This window comes from Astatotilapia calliptera, chromosome 18 (assembly GCF_964374335.1).
Source record: "Astatotilapia calliptera chromosome 18, fAstCal68.1, whole genome shotgun sequence".
Lineage (NCBI taxonomy): Eukaryota > Metazoa > Chordata > Actinopteri > Cichliformes > Cichlidae > Astatotilapia > Astatotilapia calliptera.
Window position 1 is genome coordinate 9,169,827 of NC_137439.1, and position 19,831 is coordinate 9,189,657.

The 19,831-nt window shown below is 39.4% G+C and overlaps 2 protein-coding genes across 24 annotated transcripts in view; both read right to left on the bottom strand.

Moving 5' to 3' along the window:
* Window positions 1-483: 483 nt before the first annotated feature.
* LOC113011187 (acyl-coenzyme A thioesterase 1-like) lies at window positions 484-5,627 on the bottom strand. 2 transcript variants are annotated; one of them, XM_026150614.2, is made up of 4 exons: window positions 5,477-5,627; window positions 3,512-3,973; window positions 2,504-2,688; window positions 484-2,150 (listed from the first exon to the last, which is right to left on the bottom strand). In XM_026150614.2, the coding sequence occupies exons 2-4, from the start codon at window positions 3,966-3,968 to the stop codon at window positions 1,542-1,544; spliced, it is 1,251 nt and encodes a 416-aa protein (XP_026006399.2). In that variant the 5' UTR covers window positions 3,969-3,973; window positions 5,477-5,627; the 3' UTR covers window positions 484-1,541. The 2 variants fall into 2 exon arrangements, with proteins under 2 accessions (XP_026006399.2, XP_026006400.2); XM_026150615.2 differs by lacking the exon at window positions 5,477-5,627 and adding an exon at window positions 5,173-5,344.
* A 1,235-nt stretch (window positions 5,628-6,862) lies between these two features.
* Window positions 6,863-19,831, bottom strand: part of LOC113011185 (supervillin) — a 56,076-nt gene continuing 43,107 nt past the window's right edge. For 15 of the 22 annotated variants that reach the window (XM_080292500.1, XM_080292486.1, XM_080292495.1 and 12 more), the window contains 13 exons: window positions 19,628-19,773; window positions 17,833-18,008; window positions 17,512-17,659; window positions 16,918-17,197; window positions 16,547-16,698; window positions 16,168-16,273; window positions 15,761-15,968; window positions 15,544-15,677; window positions 13,205-13,360; window positions 12,022-12,165; window positions 11,799-11,920; window positions 11,265-11,450; window positions 6,863-7,682 (listed from right to left, as the gene is read on the bottom strand). In XM_080292500.1, coding sequence (XP_080148626.1) covers window positions 7,596-7,682; window positions 11,265-11,450; window positions 11,799-11,920; window positions 12,022-12,165; window positions 13,205-13,360; window positions 15,544-15,677; window positions 15,761-15,968; window positions 16,168-16,273; window positions 16,547-16,698; window positions 16,918-17,197; window positions 17,512-17,659; window positions 17,833-18,008; window positions 19,628-19,773 — 2,045 coding nt within the window. In that variant the 3' untranslated portion in view covers window positions 6,863-7,595. Of the gene's footprint in view, window positions 7,683-10,193; window positions 10,216-11,264; window positions 11,451-11,798; window positions 11,921-12,021; window positions 12,166-13,204; window positions 13,361-15,543; window positions 15,678-15,760; window positions 15,969-16,167; window positions 16,274-16,546; window positions 16,699-16,917; window positions 17,198-17,511; window positions 17,660-17,832; window positions 18,009-19,627; window positions 19,774-19,831 lie in introns of all 22 variants that reach the window. The other 7 variants (XM_026150602.2, XM_026150609.2, XM_026150610.2 and 4 more) reach the window with 2 other exon arrangements.

Sequence of the window (19,831 nt, forward strand, 5' to 3'; positions counted from 1 at the left end):
AATGTGTTTTGGAGTTTCTACGTCCTTTAGAATTTGTACGTGCTTTTTGGAGTTTGTACGGGCTTTATCTCTAGGGGCCACTGTATATATTTATATATAAACATACATAAATAAAACCACTTTTTTTTTTTTACATTAGTAATTCCTTTTGTGCATAATTTTATATTGTTGTTAATAATAAATTAATTAAAGCAACAAAACAACCTGAAGAGCCGAAAGAGCCGTCTCTTTTTAGTGAGCCGAGCTGAAAGAGCCGGTTCTCTAAAAAGAGCCGGAATTCCCATCACTAATTCTTAGGACTTAGCTTCTGTGTCAGGTCCCACAGGTTCACCTGAACCTTTACCACTTGTCCCGCCCCAAAGCAGAAAAGAGTGTTTTGGACTGGCTTGTTAGTCTAGCAACCAAAGACAATACAGAGTTGAGATGACTGACATTAGATTGGTAAACAAATAAGGTGAACCTATAAAACAGTCATAAATTCAATTATGTTTAATTCTTGAGTTTAATAAACAGATAATGTCTGTTAGCAGTTAATCTGTCATTACAGTTAAATGCTGAAGCAGGAATACATTTGTTTAACACTCACAAATGTAGGACTTAGTCATTTCTACTTTAATTTCTCCATTTTCTACCTATTAAAGGATGACAAAATCGCATTTGGAGTCTGCTGTAGTTGATAGTGGTGCAAATACTTTCACAACCACAAGTCAAAGGTTTTTACACTTAATTTGTCTTGTTTTTCAATACATCAGTATTTTAAAATACATTGTTATTTATCATAAAAAAGAGCAGCATTGATGAGTAATGTGCTAGTTTTCTGTGGTGCCATTTTCATCCTTGTACTACTGTGGTAGTGAAATATACTTTAGAAATGTGCTATAATAATGCAGTTCTTTAACTTGGAGTTGGTCTTGTATGGTTTAACCTTTTTTTCCTGTGTGTTCGCATTTGTATTGTAACATTTATTCTGTAGCGATATCTCCCAGGTGGCGTCTTTGGTCTCCTTCCTTGCTGTTTTCTGGTAGTGACCTCACCCAGATAGCTGTAGGATGGTCACTCACAAGCTGAACACAAATATTTCTTTTAATCTTTGCTGCCATTGTATTAAACTTGATTTATGAATTTATGTATTCAGTCAACACAAATTCCAAGCAGGTAAAAAGCTTTGGAGCTCAGCAGCAGTCAGAAGAGCTTGATGAGGTGAGGAAGAAGTTACTGCCTCTGTCAGTGCGCCCCAGGGTGGCTGTGGCTACAGTGTAGCTTGCCATCACCAGTGTGTGAATGTGTGTGTGAATGGGCGAATGACTGGATGTATAAAGCGCTTTGGGGTCCTTGGGGACTAGAAAAGCGCTATACAAATACAGGCCATTTACTGTTGTCCTGGAGTAACTGTAACCCACATAATTCCCTGAGGAATTATTAAAGTATTCTGATATTAAAATCAAACATGAAATGCATTCAAAGACAGAACAGAAAATATTCACAAGCAAATAAAATAATATATTCAATAGTTGTTTTTTGTTTTATCTTTCAAATCCTGTTTATAAATTGGCTTTAGCCTGTGCAGCATCACAACTCAGGTGAGTTCTAAAGAACTCCTCTATCTTCTTCCACAGGTGGATCTCTGCTGCTGCGTGGGCCCTGGGCTCCCCTCCCCACACCACTGAGAAGCTAAGCATCCCATGGAAAGCAGAGGAACAGAAGGGTCCATAGGGTGGCTCCAGCAAATGTCCAGCTCCAGGATAAAAAACAGTCTCAAAGTTCTCCTTCCCACGACGCTTCAGTCTCTCCACCATCTGGTCCATGTAGGCCTTGCTGTCCCAGTTGAGGTCATCCTCTGCAGCCACAAAGAGAAACTGGCTCTTGGCTCGTTCAATGGGGACGAGGCTTCCTTTGTTCTTCTCTTCCAGGGGATCTTCAGTAGCATACTTGATAAGGTTTGCTCCAGACTTGGTGGTAATCACCTTGCTGAAGTCAAACATTAAGGGTGAGAGGATCTGCTGTTTCTTGTAGTAGAGGGGAGTGCCCACACTGGCACTGGTGCCATTGATCCAAACTAAGGCCTCCACACCGGGCACGAATGCAGCAAGAGAGAGCGCGATATCTGTTCCCTTTGATCTTGATATTATGCCGACTCCTTTACTGCCCGCCTGTGAAATAACACACAGAGCTCAGAAACCGGCAATTCCAAAGTATTAAAAGTTGTGACCTGCTGGGCATTTAAACTGGAACAGTTTAAAGAAAAAAATGGGTGTTCTGGCACATAACTCGTAACTACACATAACTAGGACTCCCTAAAGCAGTGTCTCACTTTTTGCCAAGCAATTCTTCAAACCTGACTGATTTTTAACCAGTTCACTGCATTTCACAGACTACGCATGCAATCATTCCCCCCCCCCAAAAAAAAAACAAAAACATTTGCTTCACATTCGGTCTGAACACACAGTTACATGGGTTCTTGTAAAGTTACGCTGCTAGCTTAAGTGTCACCCACTGGACCCACCTTGGGGTGGTGGCGTAAGAAATCCACGGCTTCTTTAAAGGGGTCCAGATGTATCTCTTTCATATTTTGTCTGTCACTGAACACAGCAATCGTGAGGACCAAAAACCCTTTGTTGGCCAACAAACAGGCTCTTTTCTCAGACATGAAGGTGCCCAGATCCAGCACAGCAGGGAACGGACCTTCTCCTAGAACACAGACAACAAAAGTTTCATGTAAGTAGGTTATAATCATGCATAATGTGCAACTTTAACCTAAAGCCCTACAATAAAAGATCCATATTCAACACTTCATCTATGTTTTCCAGTTTAAATATGAATTAAAATGTTTTTCACTCATGTATCGTGATTTTGGTGTAAGTTTCATCATATAGTTTCATTACAGCCCAATTAGTGCTGTATTTTATGATCTCAGAGGTGTTAAACACATTTTTTTTATATTTAAGGATACTTTTAAATAACTTCCCAAAGTAGTACAATAAGTACTTCTACAAAGGATACAGCTGTGCAAATATGATTACAGCTAATCTGACAAGCCACCCCCTCCTCTGTCCTCCAGATGCATTTTAGGAACTGAGACATCTTTTAAGACATCTGTTATTAATCTCTGTCTCTCTTCCACAACATGTCTTCTATCCTGTCTTCCTTCTCTCACCCCAGATGGCCCCGCCCCTCCCTGAGCCTGGTTCTGCGGGAGGTTTCTTCCTGTTAAAAGGCAGTTTTTCCTTCCCACTGTCGCCAAAGTTCTTGCTCATAGGGGGTCATTTGATTGTTGGGTTATTCTTTGTATGTATTATTGTAGGGTCTGCCTTACAATATAAATACTTTGAGGCGACTGTTGTTGTGATTTGGCGCTATATAAATAAAATTGAATTGAAATTGAATCAAGAAAAGTGATGTACCCTTTGCAGAAAATATACCTTCGCCACCTGTTAAAAAAAAAAAAGAAAAAAAAAAGGGGGCCCACTGTAATGATAGTGAATACTTCTAAGTGGAAAACCACATACTGTACCTGGGGGTGTAAACAAGACTCCTCGTATGTTCCCCTCTTTGACTGGGTCCCGACTGACCCCGTCTCCCATCAAAAACCTCTCGTTTGTCTCTTCTGCCAGTATCCTGCCATCCGCCTCCTGCTCATGCACAGAAAACTTCACCACGTGAGGGTTCAGAGCTTTGTTCTTGAAGAAGTACTTGTGCAAAGTGTCTGCCTTCAGTGACTGCAGCAGACCCATGGGCTGCACTCCAACGTAGCTCCCGTTGAGTGAGGGGTCTCGGTTCAGGTCGACCTCTCCGCCATCATCTGCCCTGTAAGTGGCTGAAGAGCTGAACACCACTTCTCTGTCGTCGGTCGATGTGGCTCTGATTGTGACCACCTGCCTTGACCGCAGCCCGGCCACTTTCAGCTGAACGGGCTCATCAAACAGACACCTGGTGCTCGGCAGCAGCCTCAGCCTGACTTGGGAGGACATCTTTTCTGAAAGATCAAAGACTGAACTCCATGAATGTTCAATATTTGGACAAATGGGTCATTGCAAGGAAAATAAAAAAGAAACATTCTTGGAATGCTTCCCACTCGACACCATCAGAATCAGATCATTTTGTTTTAACTTCAGTATATTTGAGGACGCAATGCTACATACTATGTAGATTACTGGAGTTACAGACCAGAAAGTATACAGTGTTAGGTCAAAATGTGGCACTTTTTAATGTCCCAGCATTTTTTAAATCTCACAACTTTTTAACCACATGAAATTTTAAAGGCTGAAAATTACATTTCAGCTTTGTTACAAACAGCAACCTATTTAATTTTAATTCAGCTGTCTACTGGGATATATCAAAATTTTCAGTAGTAAAACTTCATAAATTTAATGCCAATGATGCAGAGAAAAAGAAACAAGCAATAATACACTGGGTATTTTTCCTGCTCTGATCAGTCACTGGAGAAAACTCTCACAGGTGCATTTTGATGACCTTTCACATAGTTACTGGATGTGAAAGGTCATTTTTTTTCCCTACATTCTAGCATCCAAAGTAATTTCCTAAAGCAGGGATTCCCAAAGTGTGGGCTGGGGCCCTCTGGTGGGCTGTAAAGATACTGCAGGTGGACCACAGTATTAACAGAAATTCGGTTTGGAAACTCAGCAGGCCACTGGATGGCTAAATAGCTGTTTGTATTAACAATCAGTTAAACAGGTGTTGAACCTACGCCCAGTGCTCCGACATGCCCTTGGATCATGTCCATGCAACAACCAATCTCCTCTCAAATAAATCACACAGGCGGACAGATCCAAGTTTTTTTAGGCTAAAGGTCGTTTAAATATTTTTGCGCTTCTACCCTAGGTTTTGTGGTAGTGCGTCTTCTTCGTTGGTGATTATTGTTAAACAGAAAAGAAACAACCTTCCATAAATGTATTTTTGATATTTACTATTAGATTGTATCGTGCATTTTAATACTGAAACAAACAGAGGGAAGCGCAATTTCCCATATAATGCCATCATAGTCGACTGTCTTCAGCAAGATGATAGTTAAAGTAAATTTACAGTCTAGTGAAATTATGCTTGTAGTAAAGGTCAAAATTCACCAAAGGAGAACGACTACCAAAAAAATTTAGGGTAGAAGCGCAAAAAAATTTAAGCGCGGTGTAACACAAACGCAGTAAAGCTAAAACAAACCTCTGCAGGAAAACAGTAAAGTCGAAACTTGCTCCCTTTAAAAAGAAAAAAAATCGCACTTTTAATTAGTTTAAGTCTGAAACTATACTGCAGAATCTGGGTAAATCTTCCAGAAAATAAACTATACTTTAAATAGTGCTAAACTTCTGCAGAGATCTCCACGCCAGCTCTGACGAAGGTATTCGCTGTGCAAAAGAAGAAGCGTATTTTATATACACTTTCAAAACATCTGAGCACAGACGCATAACTGGGAGTGGCCTGCATGTCTTCAGATTTTCTTCTCTGTCTTAAAAACAAAACTTACCGAGGCGGATGGATTACTGTTTTACTAAAACCGGTTAATCTAAAGCACGTTGTTCGCTCTCTCAGACTCCAGACCCCTACCCGATCAATGCGCGTCATGACGAAGTCTGCGCAGACTCTGTTCTGTTCAGCTCTCTCTGCTGGAATATATTTTGGTAAATAAGCACCAATGTTACCGAGTGACTGCAGTAGTAAAACTGTTGAATCCAGCTAATGTAATGCTAAATGGTGTCCGGCAGAGGGCGCTGAAACCGTCTAACAGGCTGACACGGGCTAAGCAGGTGCGTTAGGGTAAACAAACGTCCAGGTGTGGAATAGTACAGATTTTTTACACCCATGTCCGGATATTGAGATAATACCCCACATTTTAATTGTCTTTAGTTTACACTATTCAGCACAACACACAAATCTCAAAGTAAACCTTAGAAAAAACATCTATAAGTTCTCCCCACTGCAATTAAAAGTTGATACACAGAATAGAAAAAGAAATTTGAAATGATAGTTAATCCACAGAGACTTCGGACACTGGGCACCTAATTTTTTTTTTCGTTTTCTTTAATCAGCAGAAGATTTTTCAGCTGTCCTGATAGGACCAGTTAGATTTTTCACAAAATAAACTTGCATTAAACTTACAGTTTCTGGAAAAAAAAAGGCCTTTCTATGCTTATCTCATTATTTGCAGTGCTTAATATCATCAAAAGATTCAGAGAGGCTGCCTCAAGCAGCACATGCAGTGATTTCCATGATTGATTCTGTCATGAAAATCACTGCGCTCAGGAGCACTTGCAGGCCTTTCACCTTTCAGGTTGAAAAGACTTATTGCACCATCAAACAAAAAATACACAAAAACTACACTGTCCCAACAATATTCCTCCCCCAGAAGCACAGCAACGGGTCTGTTCCCAAACATTTAACAGTAGTTTCCAAAAGAAGTGGGGATGCTACACTGGCCCAAGTGTTCTGAGACATGTTGCTACCAGGAAATTTAAACTGACATTTTTTCCCCCTCAAAGTTCAAACACTTGATGTTTTTTGTGCTGTGCTGTGAAAAAAATATAGAATCATTGCATTCAGTTCCTATTTATATTCTACTCTGCATCACAGCGTCTTTGGAATTAGGAAAACATTTTATGATAATTTTTTTATTTTAATCTTCAAGTTAGATCAAAAGAAGAGGGCAGAGTCCAGTAGTTCATTACAACCACCAGAAAAAAAATTGTGAAAAAAAAAGTGAAAAAGGAAAAACTGAGTTATGTAAAAATACTTGGAACAGTTGCTATAGTTTCCCCCTTCACTCTTTCCTGATAGCATGATAGAATCTGTATTTTGGAGATATGATGCAATGAAATGAAAGTGTATGCAGCAAGGACACAAATGACTCCACTTCTGAGTTGAGCATTATTGTGATTTAATTCACTATGTCTTATATCACAAAGAAAGTCTTTAAAAATGCAGACTAGAATTTCTGTATATAAACTGTACACAAAAAGCAAGGCACTATACAATCAGATTCTTCAAGCTGCTGTTTCTCTCCTAATGAAACTCTCAGGTGCCCAATAAACCAGGGTCACTTCAGCAGTTTTGAGCAATATGAGTTACCTATGAGGCCTGGCAGCATCCAGACAGTGTGGACAGAAGAAGTGACGACTTTCCTTACAACATCTGACACGACAGGACTCGTTTTTACATAGATACAAAGTCACAGGCGCACCTACACACAGTTTTACACAAATTAACGTTGCACACAAACATTATATACAGTCGCACACATACACAACCACAGCATGGCACTCTGACAACAAGCGTCCAAGTCTTTTTCTTTGACGAGTCCATAAGCGGTGATTTTAGTGCTATGACACACATAAAAGCCATGTATGCAACAAAGCCAGGTGTCTTTTTTTTTTTAACCTGCTTGTTATACCGCTTGAATTTCATTTTGTTAAGTAACGACAAAGTTGAGAAGTAAAACATCACTATAAGCGAGGCGAGTGCATCTCCAGTCTCATTCTCCTCGTATCAGATCAAAAGCAGGTTCATCTCTCTGCGGCTTCTTCTCGCATCTCCCTCTTGACTGTCCTCTCTTGTACCTCTTCACGTACCAACTCCTATTAAAAACACGATTAAAACAGTCCTTTGGCCTTCTTTAAGTTCACTTGCTTCCACCCTGGCAGACGTTCATATTCCTCTCTCTTCACCTCCAAAGCTTTCTGGGGTCAGAAAAAGAGACAAACGTTTCAGAAGAGAACACAGGCAGTGTGATAGGATCATCACTGAATGCCAAGCACAGCCTCAGAGAGGAGAGATGGCAATTTAACTAACTAATAATGGTTCAACATGATCAATATTGTTGTTCGGTGACAAAATTCAGCCTTTGTTTTATACTAACACACCCTGAATGTGTTAAGTTTTGTTAGCAGGTGCATTTGATGAAACACTGACTGTCAAAGCACCAAAAAATATAATTTGATAAAAGTCTAAGACAGGAAACATTTAAATGTCTCTCTTATCATGTTTAGTTTCAGTCTTCTTGTGTAGGTATGCCTTTTTCCTACTTCCTGTTTTACTCTGAAGGTTAGTTTATTCACATGATCATTGATTTTGCTTCCTAATTCTATCCTTTGTGCCTATCTGCCCAACCCTAATTAGATCAAGCTGTTTTAAGCATCCACAGCTTCATGTTTGCATAAAAGCTTCTTCAGATGTCCGATGTGCCCTACGTCGGTCTCTGTGGATGCAAATCCTTTCTCCTTCCTTGTTATTCAGCCTCACATCCCACTTCTTCTTTGCAAACCTCTTCCTTGGAATACTCTTCTCTGTTTCCTGTATCCTTGTTCTCTTTCCTGTGTCCAGATGATAGACCAAACACCTTTTTGGCTGGCTATCTATCTATCTTCACCTTTGCAATGAAAATTCAGGAGATCAGCGTCTTTAGAAGTGCTCAAATCACCTGATCAATCATGTTTGATTGAGTGAAGCTCCAGCGCCATATCTGCAGGATGTTGTCCTTTGCACTTTGCACTGGATCATTTCATGGATAAACAGATGAGTAGGTGCTTAGTGATTATACATTTTTTGGTACTTTCACAGTGAGATGTTTCAGAGCGCACAATTTTCAGAAAAGTTCAGTTTAATATAAATAGGAAAACAATATTTTCAAATATTTTCTTGTACAATCACATCTGCTAATTCACTGATTCTCTAACATGACGTGATATCTTGTGCCCTGTGGGGAAACAAATCAACTCCATCCAGTGTTGGTGTTTTTTCATGCCTCCATGTTGTGCTCCACAGACAGATAGTGAGTCAGACTGCAGTGCAGATAACAGTGAATCACTAAAGAGCATTTATTTGCACTGAGAGGAAAGGTAGAAGTTGTGTGCGTGCGTGCAAAGAGAAAAGCTGCAGGAGCAGAGAAGTGTGGAAGGAGTGCGGCGTGGTCGGAGAGATAAACTGCAGCTGCGCAGATAAAACCTGTCAATTATCACAAGAGCATAAACACATCATTTCAAAGTCTAAACCCGCTCCCACCAAGGAAAACATCAAGAGATAAGCGACCTCTTAACTCACTAGGATGTAACTAACTATTATTAATTATAACATTACATAAAATCCATAATTTCCTGATGGTTTTTTTCTATACAATATTAGTAAATAGTGACAAATAATCCTGATGCGATTCTGAGCAATACTGGGTGTTTACAGGTACAGAGAATATATATTTAAGGCTTTTAATACTTTTTACTACTTTATATACAATTTGAGACCAAACATACAATGAAAATATACGTCTATCCAGGCTGAGTTTAAGAACGCCTGCTAGATGTGTTTATTAATATTAAAATAACATGAAAATCTCACGTTTTTTCTAAAATGAAATCTCATTCTCCTCCGTCTGAAGCAAACTAAATGCAGAGTTTAGATTTCTTTCCAGCCACTAGCTTCAACATCGATGACTAACCATCCTTGTCAAGCTATTGACAGGTCATCGTCATCATCATCTTTAGGGTTTTCACTGCTGTAAAAATGGCACCTCACTTGGTCTAAGAATTTTGTATTTTTAAGATGTGCAGGTATGAGTTAAAGGTAGCCTACAGTGGATTTACCATTATGGGCACACCCTGAATGAACATGAAAAGTTTAGCCTATCTATAAATCCCGTCCTACATAAGATCATTTAGGAAAAAGAAAATAATGTAATAATTTTTAAGTCCTGTATGTAGGATATTTAAGGAGTTGTAAACTATGAATGTTTTATGTCATTTATAATAAGAAGGACTTTAGAAGCACATTAGAGTTATAGCTTCAACTCTGAGGTATTAACTGAAGTGTATAAAAGTACACACTTACAGCACATACCAATCAAATCCTGAATTCTCTGACTGATTCAAGTGGTCAGTTGTAACTTTTCATCTTTTCTCCCAGCAGAGATGGAAGCTAATTTTGGATCATGTGTCATTTTGTATTTGTTGTCTCCTGTGTGAAGGAGTTGAAGTGCCAAGTCCTTTGTGATTGCAGCTTTTATAAAGTACTGTCTAGCAGCGTAAGGGTGTTTCTGGATGATCTTTTCAGACATAATCGTGCAGCCAAGCACAACCTTTCCTCCTCGACCAGCACCACACTCAAGAGACAGGAGTGATTTTTTTTAAACACAGCGCTGACGTGCTCGAGAGAAGGACGGGTCATCAGTGCGGATGAGTCACACGAGCATCTCTTCTTACCTGAATCCACCTACAAACTGGTCTGTAAAGTGAGAGTTAGATGGTGTTAGATGGATTTTAATGACTGAGGGTTAGTTACTGTGTACAGTTCTGGTTTTCCACCATTTATACTTGTTGATGTACCTGCTACATATCTGCTCAAATCACTGATGTGAATCACTGAGGTTATTTTTGCTTGTGCCAATAAAAAAAGAAAAGAAAGAGAAAATATGCACCAGATAAAATTGGCTGAGATCTATTTCAGAATTGTCTGTTTGTCTCTTTGCAGCACTTCCAGTGTTGCTGCTGTTTTCTCTTTGCTTTCTGGAAGCTTCATTCTGTAAGTATATCTGCATGTATGCTTCTCAAAATGATGGAAGAGGACAAAGACGAAAAAGAGGCAAAACTGGAGATTAGCAGGTCATTTTGCTGGTGTGGCTCCTTTCAATTGTCTGTCTGTGGCCTCACATTTAGGCTTTTTGCACTGAAAGTCCCCTCTCAGAGGCCTCAGGACTTTACACCTGAACTGTGCACTGCCACTCTCATCCTGGGGACGATCCTCCTGTTTAGCCTCCAGGTTACAGACCGAAACTCAAAACTTGTAAGACAGGACAGATTGACAAAGAAGTTGTCTGCTGTCTATGTAAGTCTGAGGCTGATGGTGAAATTGCAAATGCACACTTGTAAACGGCCAGGGAACTTCCAGGGAACAAACCAAACAGATACAGTTTTTGCTTTTTATAGGTACAGTCAGGCAACATTTTCCTGTTTGCCACAGTGTTAAAATGTCATCAGCTATATTTTCTTTCTCATCAATAAAAGATAACTAAGTGAAAATGTCACTTCAGAAAAAATGCCTCACTGTGTCAAAAAGCTGCTACTATAGATATTACACTTCTACTTTAATTAGGTCACAGGTAAGTCATGTGACTAATTTGATTTCAACTGAGCTGTCATTGTTATCAGATTTAAAAGTTATAAAAAAAAAATCTGGTAAAAGGAAAGAAACATGCTGATTTTTTTGTGTGACTAAAACGCTGCCAACAAAAACTTCAAAGCAAAAGTAAAATAGTTTTTCTTCACTTTACTGACCTCAAAGTCCTGGTCAGACAGGTAGAGCTCCAGGCAGAGTGGGTCAACTCCCTCTGGCAGCGGCCGGGCCTGCAGCTGAGCCAGAGGGAAGGTGTTCTGACAGAGCCGGGCCAACACGTCCTCCACCAGGATGATCTGGTTACACACCTCCGCCTCCTGCAGCCACAACAGAGCATGCACAGGCTCCTTTGTAGTAATTGTGAGAAACCGCTTTGTATCAGTGAGGAAGGAAAAATATAGCATAATCTAAATGTTAATCACATTTTCCACTTTGGATGAGGGCATATAAAAAAGGAGGTGCAGGAAGAAAGGAAGTTTTATTTAATTTTTTATTTCTTTTTATTTGGGACGGAAAAAGATGTTTTAAAAGAAGGATGAAGGGAGTCAGAATAGCTTGTTTCGGACATGAAACTGACCTGAGGGGGTGCAAGGCTGAGTATAAACTAAATATGAATTACTTTGAACATGAATATGGAAAGCTATTGCAGTGACGTCCAAGAGAAAAAGTATAGGATAACAATATGTCTTGCTCACTTTCTCTGTAATCTCAGCCACGTCCTCTCTGTGCTCCCAGCTGGGAAACATGTTGGTGAAGGTGAGCGGCTCCAGGCCAGCGTGGATCAGGTATGACTTCTGAGGCTTCTTCTCATTCCTCTCTGCAGGAGAAAATCAGCACAAGGTTCTCATTAAATCACACATTAACCTTTTCCTAATGTTTTTCTTTTCTGCTTTTAAAGTTTCTGGATGTTTGCCTCACGTTTGCAGTACTGCAGCACAGTCTCCATCGCGCACTTCCTGTCTGCATCCCAGCGGATATGAGCAGAGCCAGTCCTCTCGCTGTCCTGAGGCCACCAGCCCTGCCACAGGTAAACCTCATGGAAGTTATCCACCAGGAACAAAGCTGTGCCAGAGACATAAGATACAGTAAGAAATATGCGGTGTAATCTGCATACTGTATGTTCTGGATTTGTAGTTACGCATCTACATTTTAAAGTGTTCCCCCCCCCAAATGATCCTTTAAGTCTGTGCGAGCATCAGTGTGAGGATAAAAAAGACAATGAGATTTGAAAGTGTGTCTTTCATTTTGCAAAAAATCAGTTCCTAAATAACATCTCTTCATCTTGTTTTTGCAAGGATGTGAGAAAGAGATGATGGGATGAAGCTATTTTTATATCCTCACTCTCTCTGGCACCATCTTGGACAGATACAACTGATCTCATTCTAAAACACTGACGTGTTCTAAAGGTTCAGGTTGTAGAAATGTACATAGGTGTATATTTTACTCAAATGACACAAGATTAAACTAAATGAAAAGAAAAACAACCTTTGAGCTGAGATGATGAATATGAATACTCTTGCACATTAGAGCTCCCACAGTACAGTTTATGCATGTATTTTGTCCACAAATAATTCAACATAATTAAAATAAAACTGTTTTCATAACAGCTCAGCTGCTCATTTTATTCCCCAGCAGTCAATAAAAACATTGGTCTTCATTCACAAACAGTGTGTTCTCACAAATCTGTTCTTAACTGTGCAGATGAACAAATGACGCACAAACCCTGAATCGTCCAAAAAATGAACAGTAATGAATTGTGGAAATGAATAAAGAATTACATAAATGCACATACATCAGACAGATATGCTTCACCACTTTTTCTACCTCTAGGAAGGTTCCCTATATCCAATCACTGGATACTTTATTAGGTATACTCAGCTAGTAGTGGGTTAAACAAGACGCTGAAAACTTTCAGAGATTTTGGTCCATATTGATAATGACAGCATCACACAGTTGCTATAGATTTTAAATGAGGTGGATGGCATGTCTATCTAAAACACTCCTGTTTCCTCACTCGAAGCTTATGGAGCAAGGATGGATGGAAGCCTTAACTAGAAGAATATAAATCCCCACCCGCCAAACGTTTGTGTTTCAGTCTCACCAGGTTGAGGTGCATTGTACAGATCTTCCTGCAGGAAAGGCAGCGAGCTGACCAGGTCTGGAGCTCTGGACGGGTGGAAAAACTCATTTGCTACAAAATCTCCAGATGTGCTGCTCAGCTGGAAGAGCCGTGGGGTGAAATTGAATTTTCCTGGATCTGACAAACAACAAGATACATCATCCTTCTTCGGATGATGACCAGTGTAGGTGTGGAGAGCTTTAGACTACACCTCATGATTTAATATTTTGTTAAACATTGGAAAAAAAAAATCAAACCTGTTATTTCTGATTTCATTTATATATTTTTGATAAACAATTGTTGTTATTGTTAATTCCTAAAAAAATAAAAATACTGCAGTTTGTGAAATACTCTAAAATCTTATATTGTAGAGTAAAGAGCATTAGGTCTTTACATTAAAACAGTCATTCCCAAATTCAAGAATCCTGTGACCTCTTTAAAAACCAAAAATTCCCATGAAGTCCACCCAATCTTAAATCTTCAATTGAAAACACAAGAGAAAGTGATGTATTTCTTTGAATGTTTTAATACTAAAAAACAAGAAACACAAGCTGTTGACTATGAACTGCTAATGCTACCCAGTCATATGCAGAGATGGGCAGTAACGCGTTACTTGTAACGCGTTACTGTAATCTGATTACTTTTTTCAAGTAACGAGTAAAGTAAGGGATTACTATTGCAAAATCGGTAATTAGATTACCGTTACTTTCCCGTAGGAACGCTGCGTTACTGCGTTACTAAAACCGTGATTTTTTTTGCGAGAATGTCTCATGACAGTGACGTAAGCAAGTGCGACGTTGGTGACAGCAGCTGTGTGCAGATCAACAATGGATAATATATCGAGTGCGGGAGAGAGTATGAGCGTGCAGCGTTTAAAGTGTGGAAGTACTGACCTTACTTTGAGTTTGATTCCATAAAAAGTGACAAAAACAATAGCGTCCATCGTGCGTGGGAAGAAAACTTCTTTTTACAGCGAAAAAAACCCCTAAACTTCCGAGCAAGCACCGAGTAGCTACGACGTGATGGGAAACTCACAGAGACACTCGCGCGGATTCTTCAACTGACCGCAGCACACCTACACCAGGGTAACCCTCCGCCTACCCTGCTCCTGCTTTACAGGTGAAAATAGAGCAAAAGGACCGCTGAGTCTTTGACTTTATTTATTTTCTGCTGTGTTTTACTTGCATCTGTTTGAAAGAGTGAGTGAAAACACAAAAAATATTTTATTTTATGTGCTGGAATGTGTAGAAAATAGGTTTAAATGTTAAACTAATTTATTCAAGTCAGAGAATGTTGCATATAATTAAATGTTTTGCTTGATGCATAAAGTTAAAAGATTAAAACTGATAAAACAAGTTAAAAAAAGAGACTTTTCCATTTGATTACATTTTGTATGATGGATTATGTAGAAAAAGTAGAATTGGGCTGAAAGATCTATCACTTTATCACCTCTTCAGGTTGTAAATCGTGTTTTTAAAAAGTAACTAAGTAACTAAGTAACTAAGTAATTAATTACTTTTGAAAATAAGTAATCAGTAAAGTAACGGGATTACTTTTTGGGGGAAGTAATCAGTAATTAGTTACTGATTACTTTTTTCAAGTAACTTGACCAACACTGGTCATATGCATAGTCACACTGAGCTCATGTGTTATGACTAATGTGTAACCCACCTGGCACTGGGACACAAAATTCAATGCATAAGCATAAAATTTAGGTCAGAGTAATATTTGCAATAACACAAACTAACTGTCTTTTATTACCAGTTTTGATTCACTTTTTATATAAACGAATATAAATATGTAACTGTACATACTTGTGAGCAATTTCAAACTGAGTTTCTGTTATTACTGTGGACCACCTACAATACCGGGCCCACAATTTGGGAATCACTGCCCTAGAGTAAAAATCACATTGAGGCTTGAGTTGGTTATAAATAAAATAAAATTGAACTAAATTGTTATTAAGCCATCATAAGGGCTTTTAAAAAGGTTAAAATTTGACCTACAGATAATATATTCATGCACTTTATTGTGCAATGTACAAGAATGCAAAAGAGCAATTTTACTGTGTGGTAGTATAAGCAAGTATGCTGTATGAATTTTATTGTATGTATTGAATTCATAATGTGAGCTAAACAAGATATTTTTAACTTTACTAGAAATGATATCAGTTATAATTACAGTTACTGCTGCAGCAGTGTGGCAATGGTAGTATAAGTGATGCTAGGAAACAACAATGGTGTTATAACAATGCATTGTTAAGCAAATTTCAGACAAGCTGAGTCTATGGTGTCAACACATAAAAACGCTGTTTCCTGTACCTTGAAGCATGCAGTCATAGGCTTTCCTGTCTTTTCTCCCCAGAGCCTCCCAGAAGCCTGGAGGCTCCACCCCCTCATCACACTCATGGATGGTCACTTTGCTGCTGCTGTGGAGACCTGCTTCCAGAGGACATCTGAAAGCAGCAAAGAGAGAAATGATATTCAATTCTCAGATGAGAGTGTAAAATGAGGAAACACTGTCTTTATAAACACTCACTGCTCCTTTATCTTAAGAGCGGCCGTGTTTCCAACACTGCGGGTGTGCAGCTGCGTTTTGCAGCCGTGCCACAGGTAGATGATGGCCTTGTTGATGTTGAGCAGGATCATGGAGGCTCTAGAGCGAAGGCTGCTGCAGTGACAAGCCACCTCCAGCAGGTGGCCCTCAACCGGCACTTCACCACGCACACAGTAAAGACGCCACTCACCTGATTAGAGCAGGTAAGCGTGAGTGACAGGAAGTTTTTATCCTTAATCCTTAATCAGCAATCCAACATAAATCATATTATAACAACAACAATTTATTTTCTTTATTTAATACCAATATTAAATAATAACAAATAATATAATATAATAACAATATATAAAGGTAAATAGAATAAAAAACGGAAAAGTCCAAATATTTACTCTGAGTGTTCTCCTCCTCCTCCTCCCTTTTGCCTGCATGGACGATCATTCCTCCATTGAAGCACTGCAGGAAACATGCCGGCTCCTTTCCTTGCTGCACCTGCATCTGTAACACACAGTGGTCAAATTACTCTGTTAAAGTCAAGATTACAAATGTATGCACTGTCCATCTTTCTGTACATGTGTACATGTGCGCGTTATAAAGAGAACATTGTACAAAACTTTCATTCTTAGCCATCTTAATGCCGTCGTAATCTCCTGTGATGAACGATTCAATGGAAGCGGGCTAGTGTGTTACTTCAGTAGCATTTCATAACATCAGCCTTCACCGCAGAGCTGATAATATGTTTTTAAACACTGACTGCCTTGTCTCTTGTACCTGTGCCCCTCTCTCCTCATCCAGCTCCACCGTCATCAGTGCTGAGGTCCCCTTCTCGCTGACAGTGGAGTGTCGCCCCTGCCAGAAGAAGTAGCAGCATTTCTCCTTCCCGGGCCCACTGCTCCTTGCCTCTGGGTTCTGCCTGCGACCAACTAGGGCCAAAATACAGAAACAGACAACAAAAGGATCAATAAACCACACTAAAACTACTCTTTTCACTACACAACAAAAAACGTTTACGTCTTTTTGAGTGAGGTGGTGTTGTAATGAATTATCAGAGCTCACCTACCTGTTTGTGTGCCATAAAGCACACAAATGCAAAATGTCAAGTAGATCATTTTTACCATGTCAGAATATGACTAGAGACCAACCTGAGGTGCTGACCATGTACTTCCACTTGACCACATATGCGTCCCCCTCGTGGAACTGGCCTATGCTCTGGCGTGGCAGACGGCTGTAATCAAACTCCAGGATGTGCCAAACGTCCACAGAAACTGTGACGATCTCCTGAGTCCTCATGGAGTCCTCTGATTCCACTCGACCGTGGCCACGCCCGACATTCACCCCATCCAAAATCATGGAAACTGATGACTGCAGGACAGGCAGCATTAGGGTGGCATCGTAAGGCCGGCACTCTCGCCTTGGAGCCTCCTGGGAGAAAGATTGCAGATAGGATTAGAATCAAATGAAATGTTAAGATGTGATAGTGAAAACTGAGCCAACAGGCAAAATAAGGCACTTTGACACACTAATGCTTCATACAGCATCTAACCAAAGGCATATCCGCTCTAATTCCTGGTCCCAGTGTGTAATAAACTGTTCCTGACAAAATGAACTAAGCCTGACTGAGACAGCCCAACAAATAAACAGATGGGGAGATAAAGTCGATATATCAGGCTTCTCTGATGTGGATAATCTGTGGAATAAAGCTATTTATCCTCATACAACAAGAGCCTGATTTGCACCTTCTGCTCAGGTACAAGCTCGCAGCCTTCCTTTGGCGTTGGGGACTTTACTTCAGTCCAATCCACGAACTTCTCCTTGAATAAGATTGTCTCATTGTGCTCTGTCAGCCTGCCGAATATTGCCCAGTCAGGACGGCCCTGGCCCTTCCTGTGGAGAAGAGCGTGGTTAAAAAAAAAAAGAGTAAAAGGACGTTAAACTTCATGAAACCAAAAGCCTTTTAAAAACTAAGAAATAAAGTTGATCATTTTAAAACACTATGCATTTTTGGTGTTCGATTGAGGCCAGAAGTAAAAATGTGAAGCAGGCATGTGTATTCTCACCTGGGTATGAGTTTGTTGCAGCCTCCGGGGTCCAGAGGGTTCACGTCACAGCACGTGTAGTCAAACGTCCCGTTCCACAGGTGTTTAGCCAGCTGGAAGGCCACCTTCCTTTGGGCCAGAGTCACCTCTTTACCGTGCCACACATACACCTCACTGCCAAAATCAAACACCAAAACCTGCAGCACAGAAAGCACAACAACCACAGACACCCAGTTAGCACTGCTTCAAACTTAATAAAGCCCTTTTAAGTTACATATGGAGAAAATCATCTATATTATATGCAATAACACATGTAGTGTTGTTATATAAATCCCAGAAATAAGAAGTAAAATACAAAAAACTCAAAAAACAATCACTGCAAACATGTTTTAACCTCTGTGTTCTGTGGTGAGCTATATATAACTCACCACAGTAAATTTTACTAAAGCTTAAAGTTTGCATTTTGAGGAGCACGACTGCTTTGACTGACAGTCACTGAACTGGATTTCTCATATGAATTTGCAGCTTTATTCCCTTTTTTAAGCATTTTAATGGAAAAATCTAACAGATTATATGGTCTGCTGTTTGCTATAGACCAAGAACATCAAACTTATTTTATATCGAGGGCCTTATACAGCCCACTTTGAACTTAACCAGACCAGTGAAACTCTTCTTTCTGTCAATGTAAAAATGTTTAACTACACATTTAATCCCTGAGATCTGTTAATATGAGAAGTGCAATTTCAACAGTATTACTCGATTGTTCTATGTGATAAAGAAATGCTGTCGTATTAAATGTATGTCAACAAAATAAATAAATTAATATGTAAAATTATGGGAAAAGTTCTGGTAGCTTATTGACCAGATTATCCTGTAATTATAATGCAGAAAAATTTGTAAATTCATAGAATGATTTGTTTAACTGTGGACCTAGTCTAAAAAAAACAAAAAGAAGAAGAAATTTTTCTAGTATAAAAAAAACCCTTTTCTGCAATTTAATTGTTTATTTTTTACATAATTACTCTGGCGCAGTATGAATAGATGTGGTGGAGGTATTTATCAGTAGAATAATATGTTAACTATGCTGAAAATACAATTAAAAGTCTAATAAAATGATTGTCTCCTTCACATTTCCCAAAGTTGCCCAGTGAGCTGGATTAGAGTCTTTGACATTATGTTTGACACTCTTGCAAGAGACAATCCAAGAAGTGTGTGCATCACTTTAGTGACTGAAACTCTTGCCCCTTTGTATGTTACTTAGTGCAAATTTGCAGGTGTCTGTGCAATATACAGTGGATGCATGCAGCTTGCCAACTAAGTGTAAGCTGATAGCTTGACGGTCTCCAAAAATAGTCCTTTCTAGCTCCAGAAAGTTAGCATAGGTTCAGTCCCTGTAAATTCAGGACAGTGAATCTCCAGCTTCTTTTTATTTTGCATCTCATATAAAGTTTGCATCAGAAATTCTTTCTCTGATCCACCACCACCACCTTCTAGACTCCAGAGAGTCCATTCATTATCTTTGACCTTCATCTACAGGTCTGCTTCTTATTTTTTTAGAAGAAACTTTGATTTCTTCCATGTAATATTTCTCTTCTGTAATACAGTGGTTTGCATTCTCGTGTGGCACATGTGACAGAAATGCTGAAAAGTGTCCCATTCACATGCAAACCAAAAATAAAGCTAAACTACACCAGTGATGAAATCCTATTTCCTCTCCGTTCATGAAATCTTTCCAAGTTCAGAAAGCCGAAACGTGAAATTCTGCTGAAAATTTAAAAGCAGCTATCAAAATTATAATGAGGCTTTTATAGATCACCTCCTTGGATGTCAGGAGGGAGCTGCGTGGGACCTTCCCCCACTCATCATCATCAGGAACCAGCTTATCATCCTGCAGTCTGAAAATACAGTTGGTTTCCACGATGGCATTCTCAAACTGCTCGTCCTCCTCTGCTGGACCCGCCGCTACAATTAAACATAGTAACCGAAAATGTTAAGATATTATCAACGCAAGTGTGTGCAG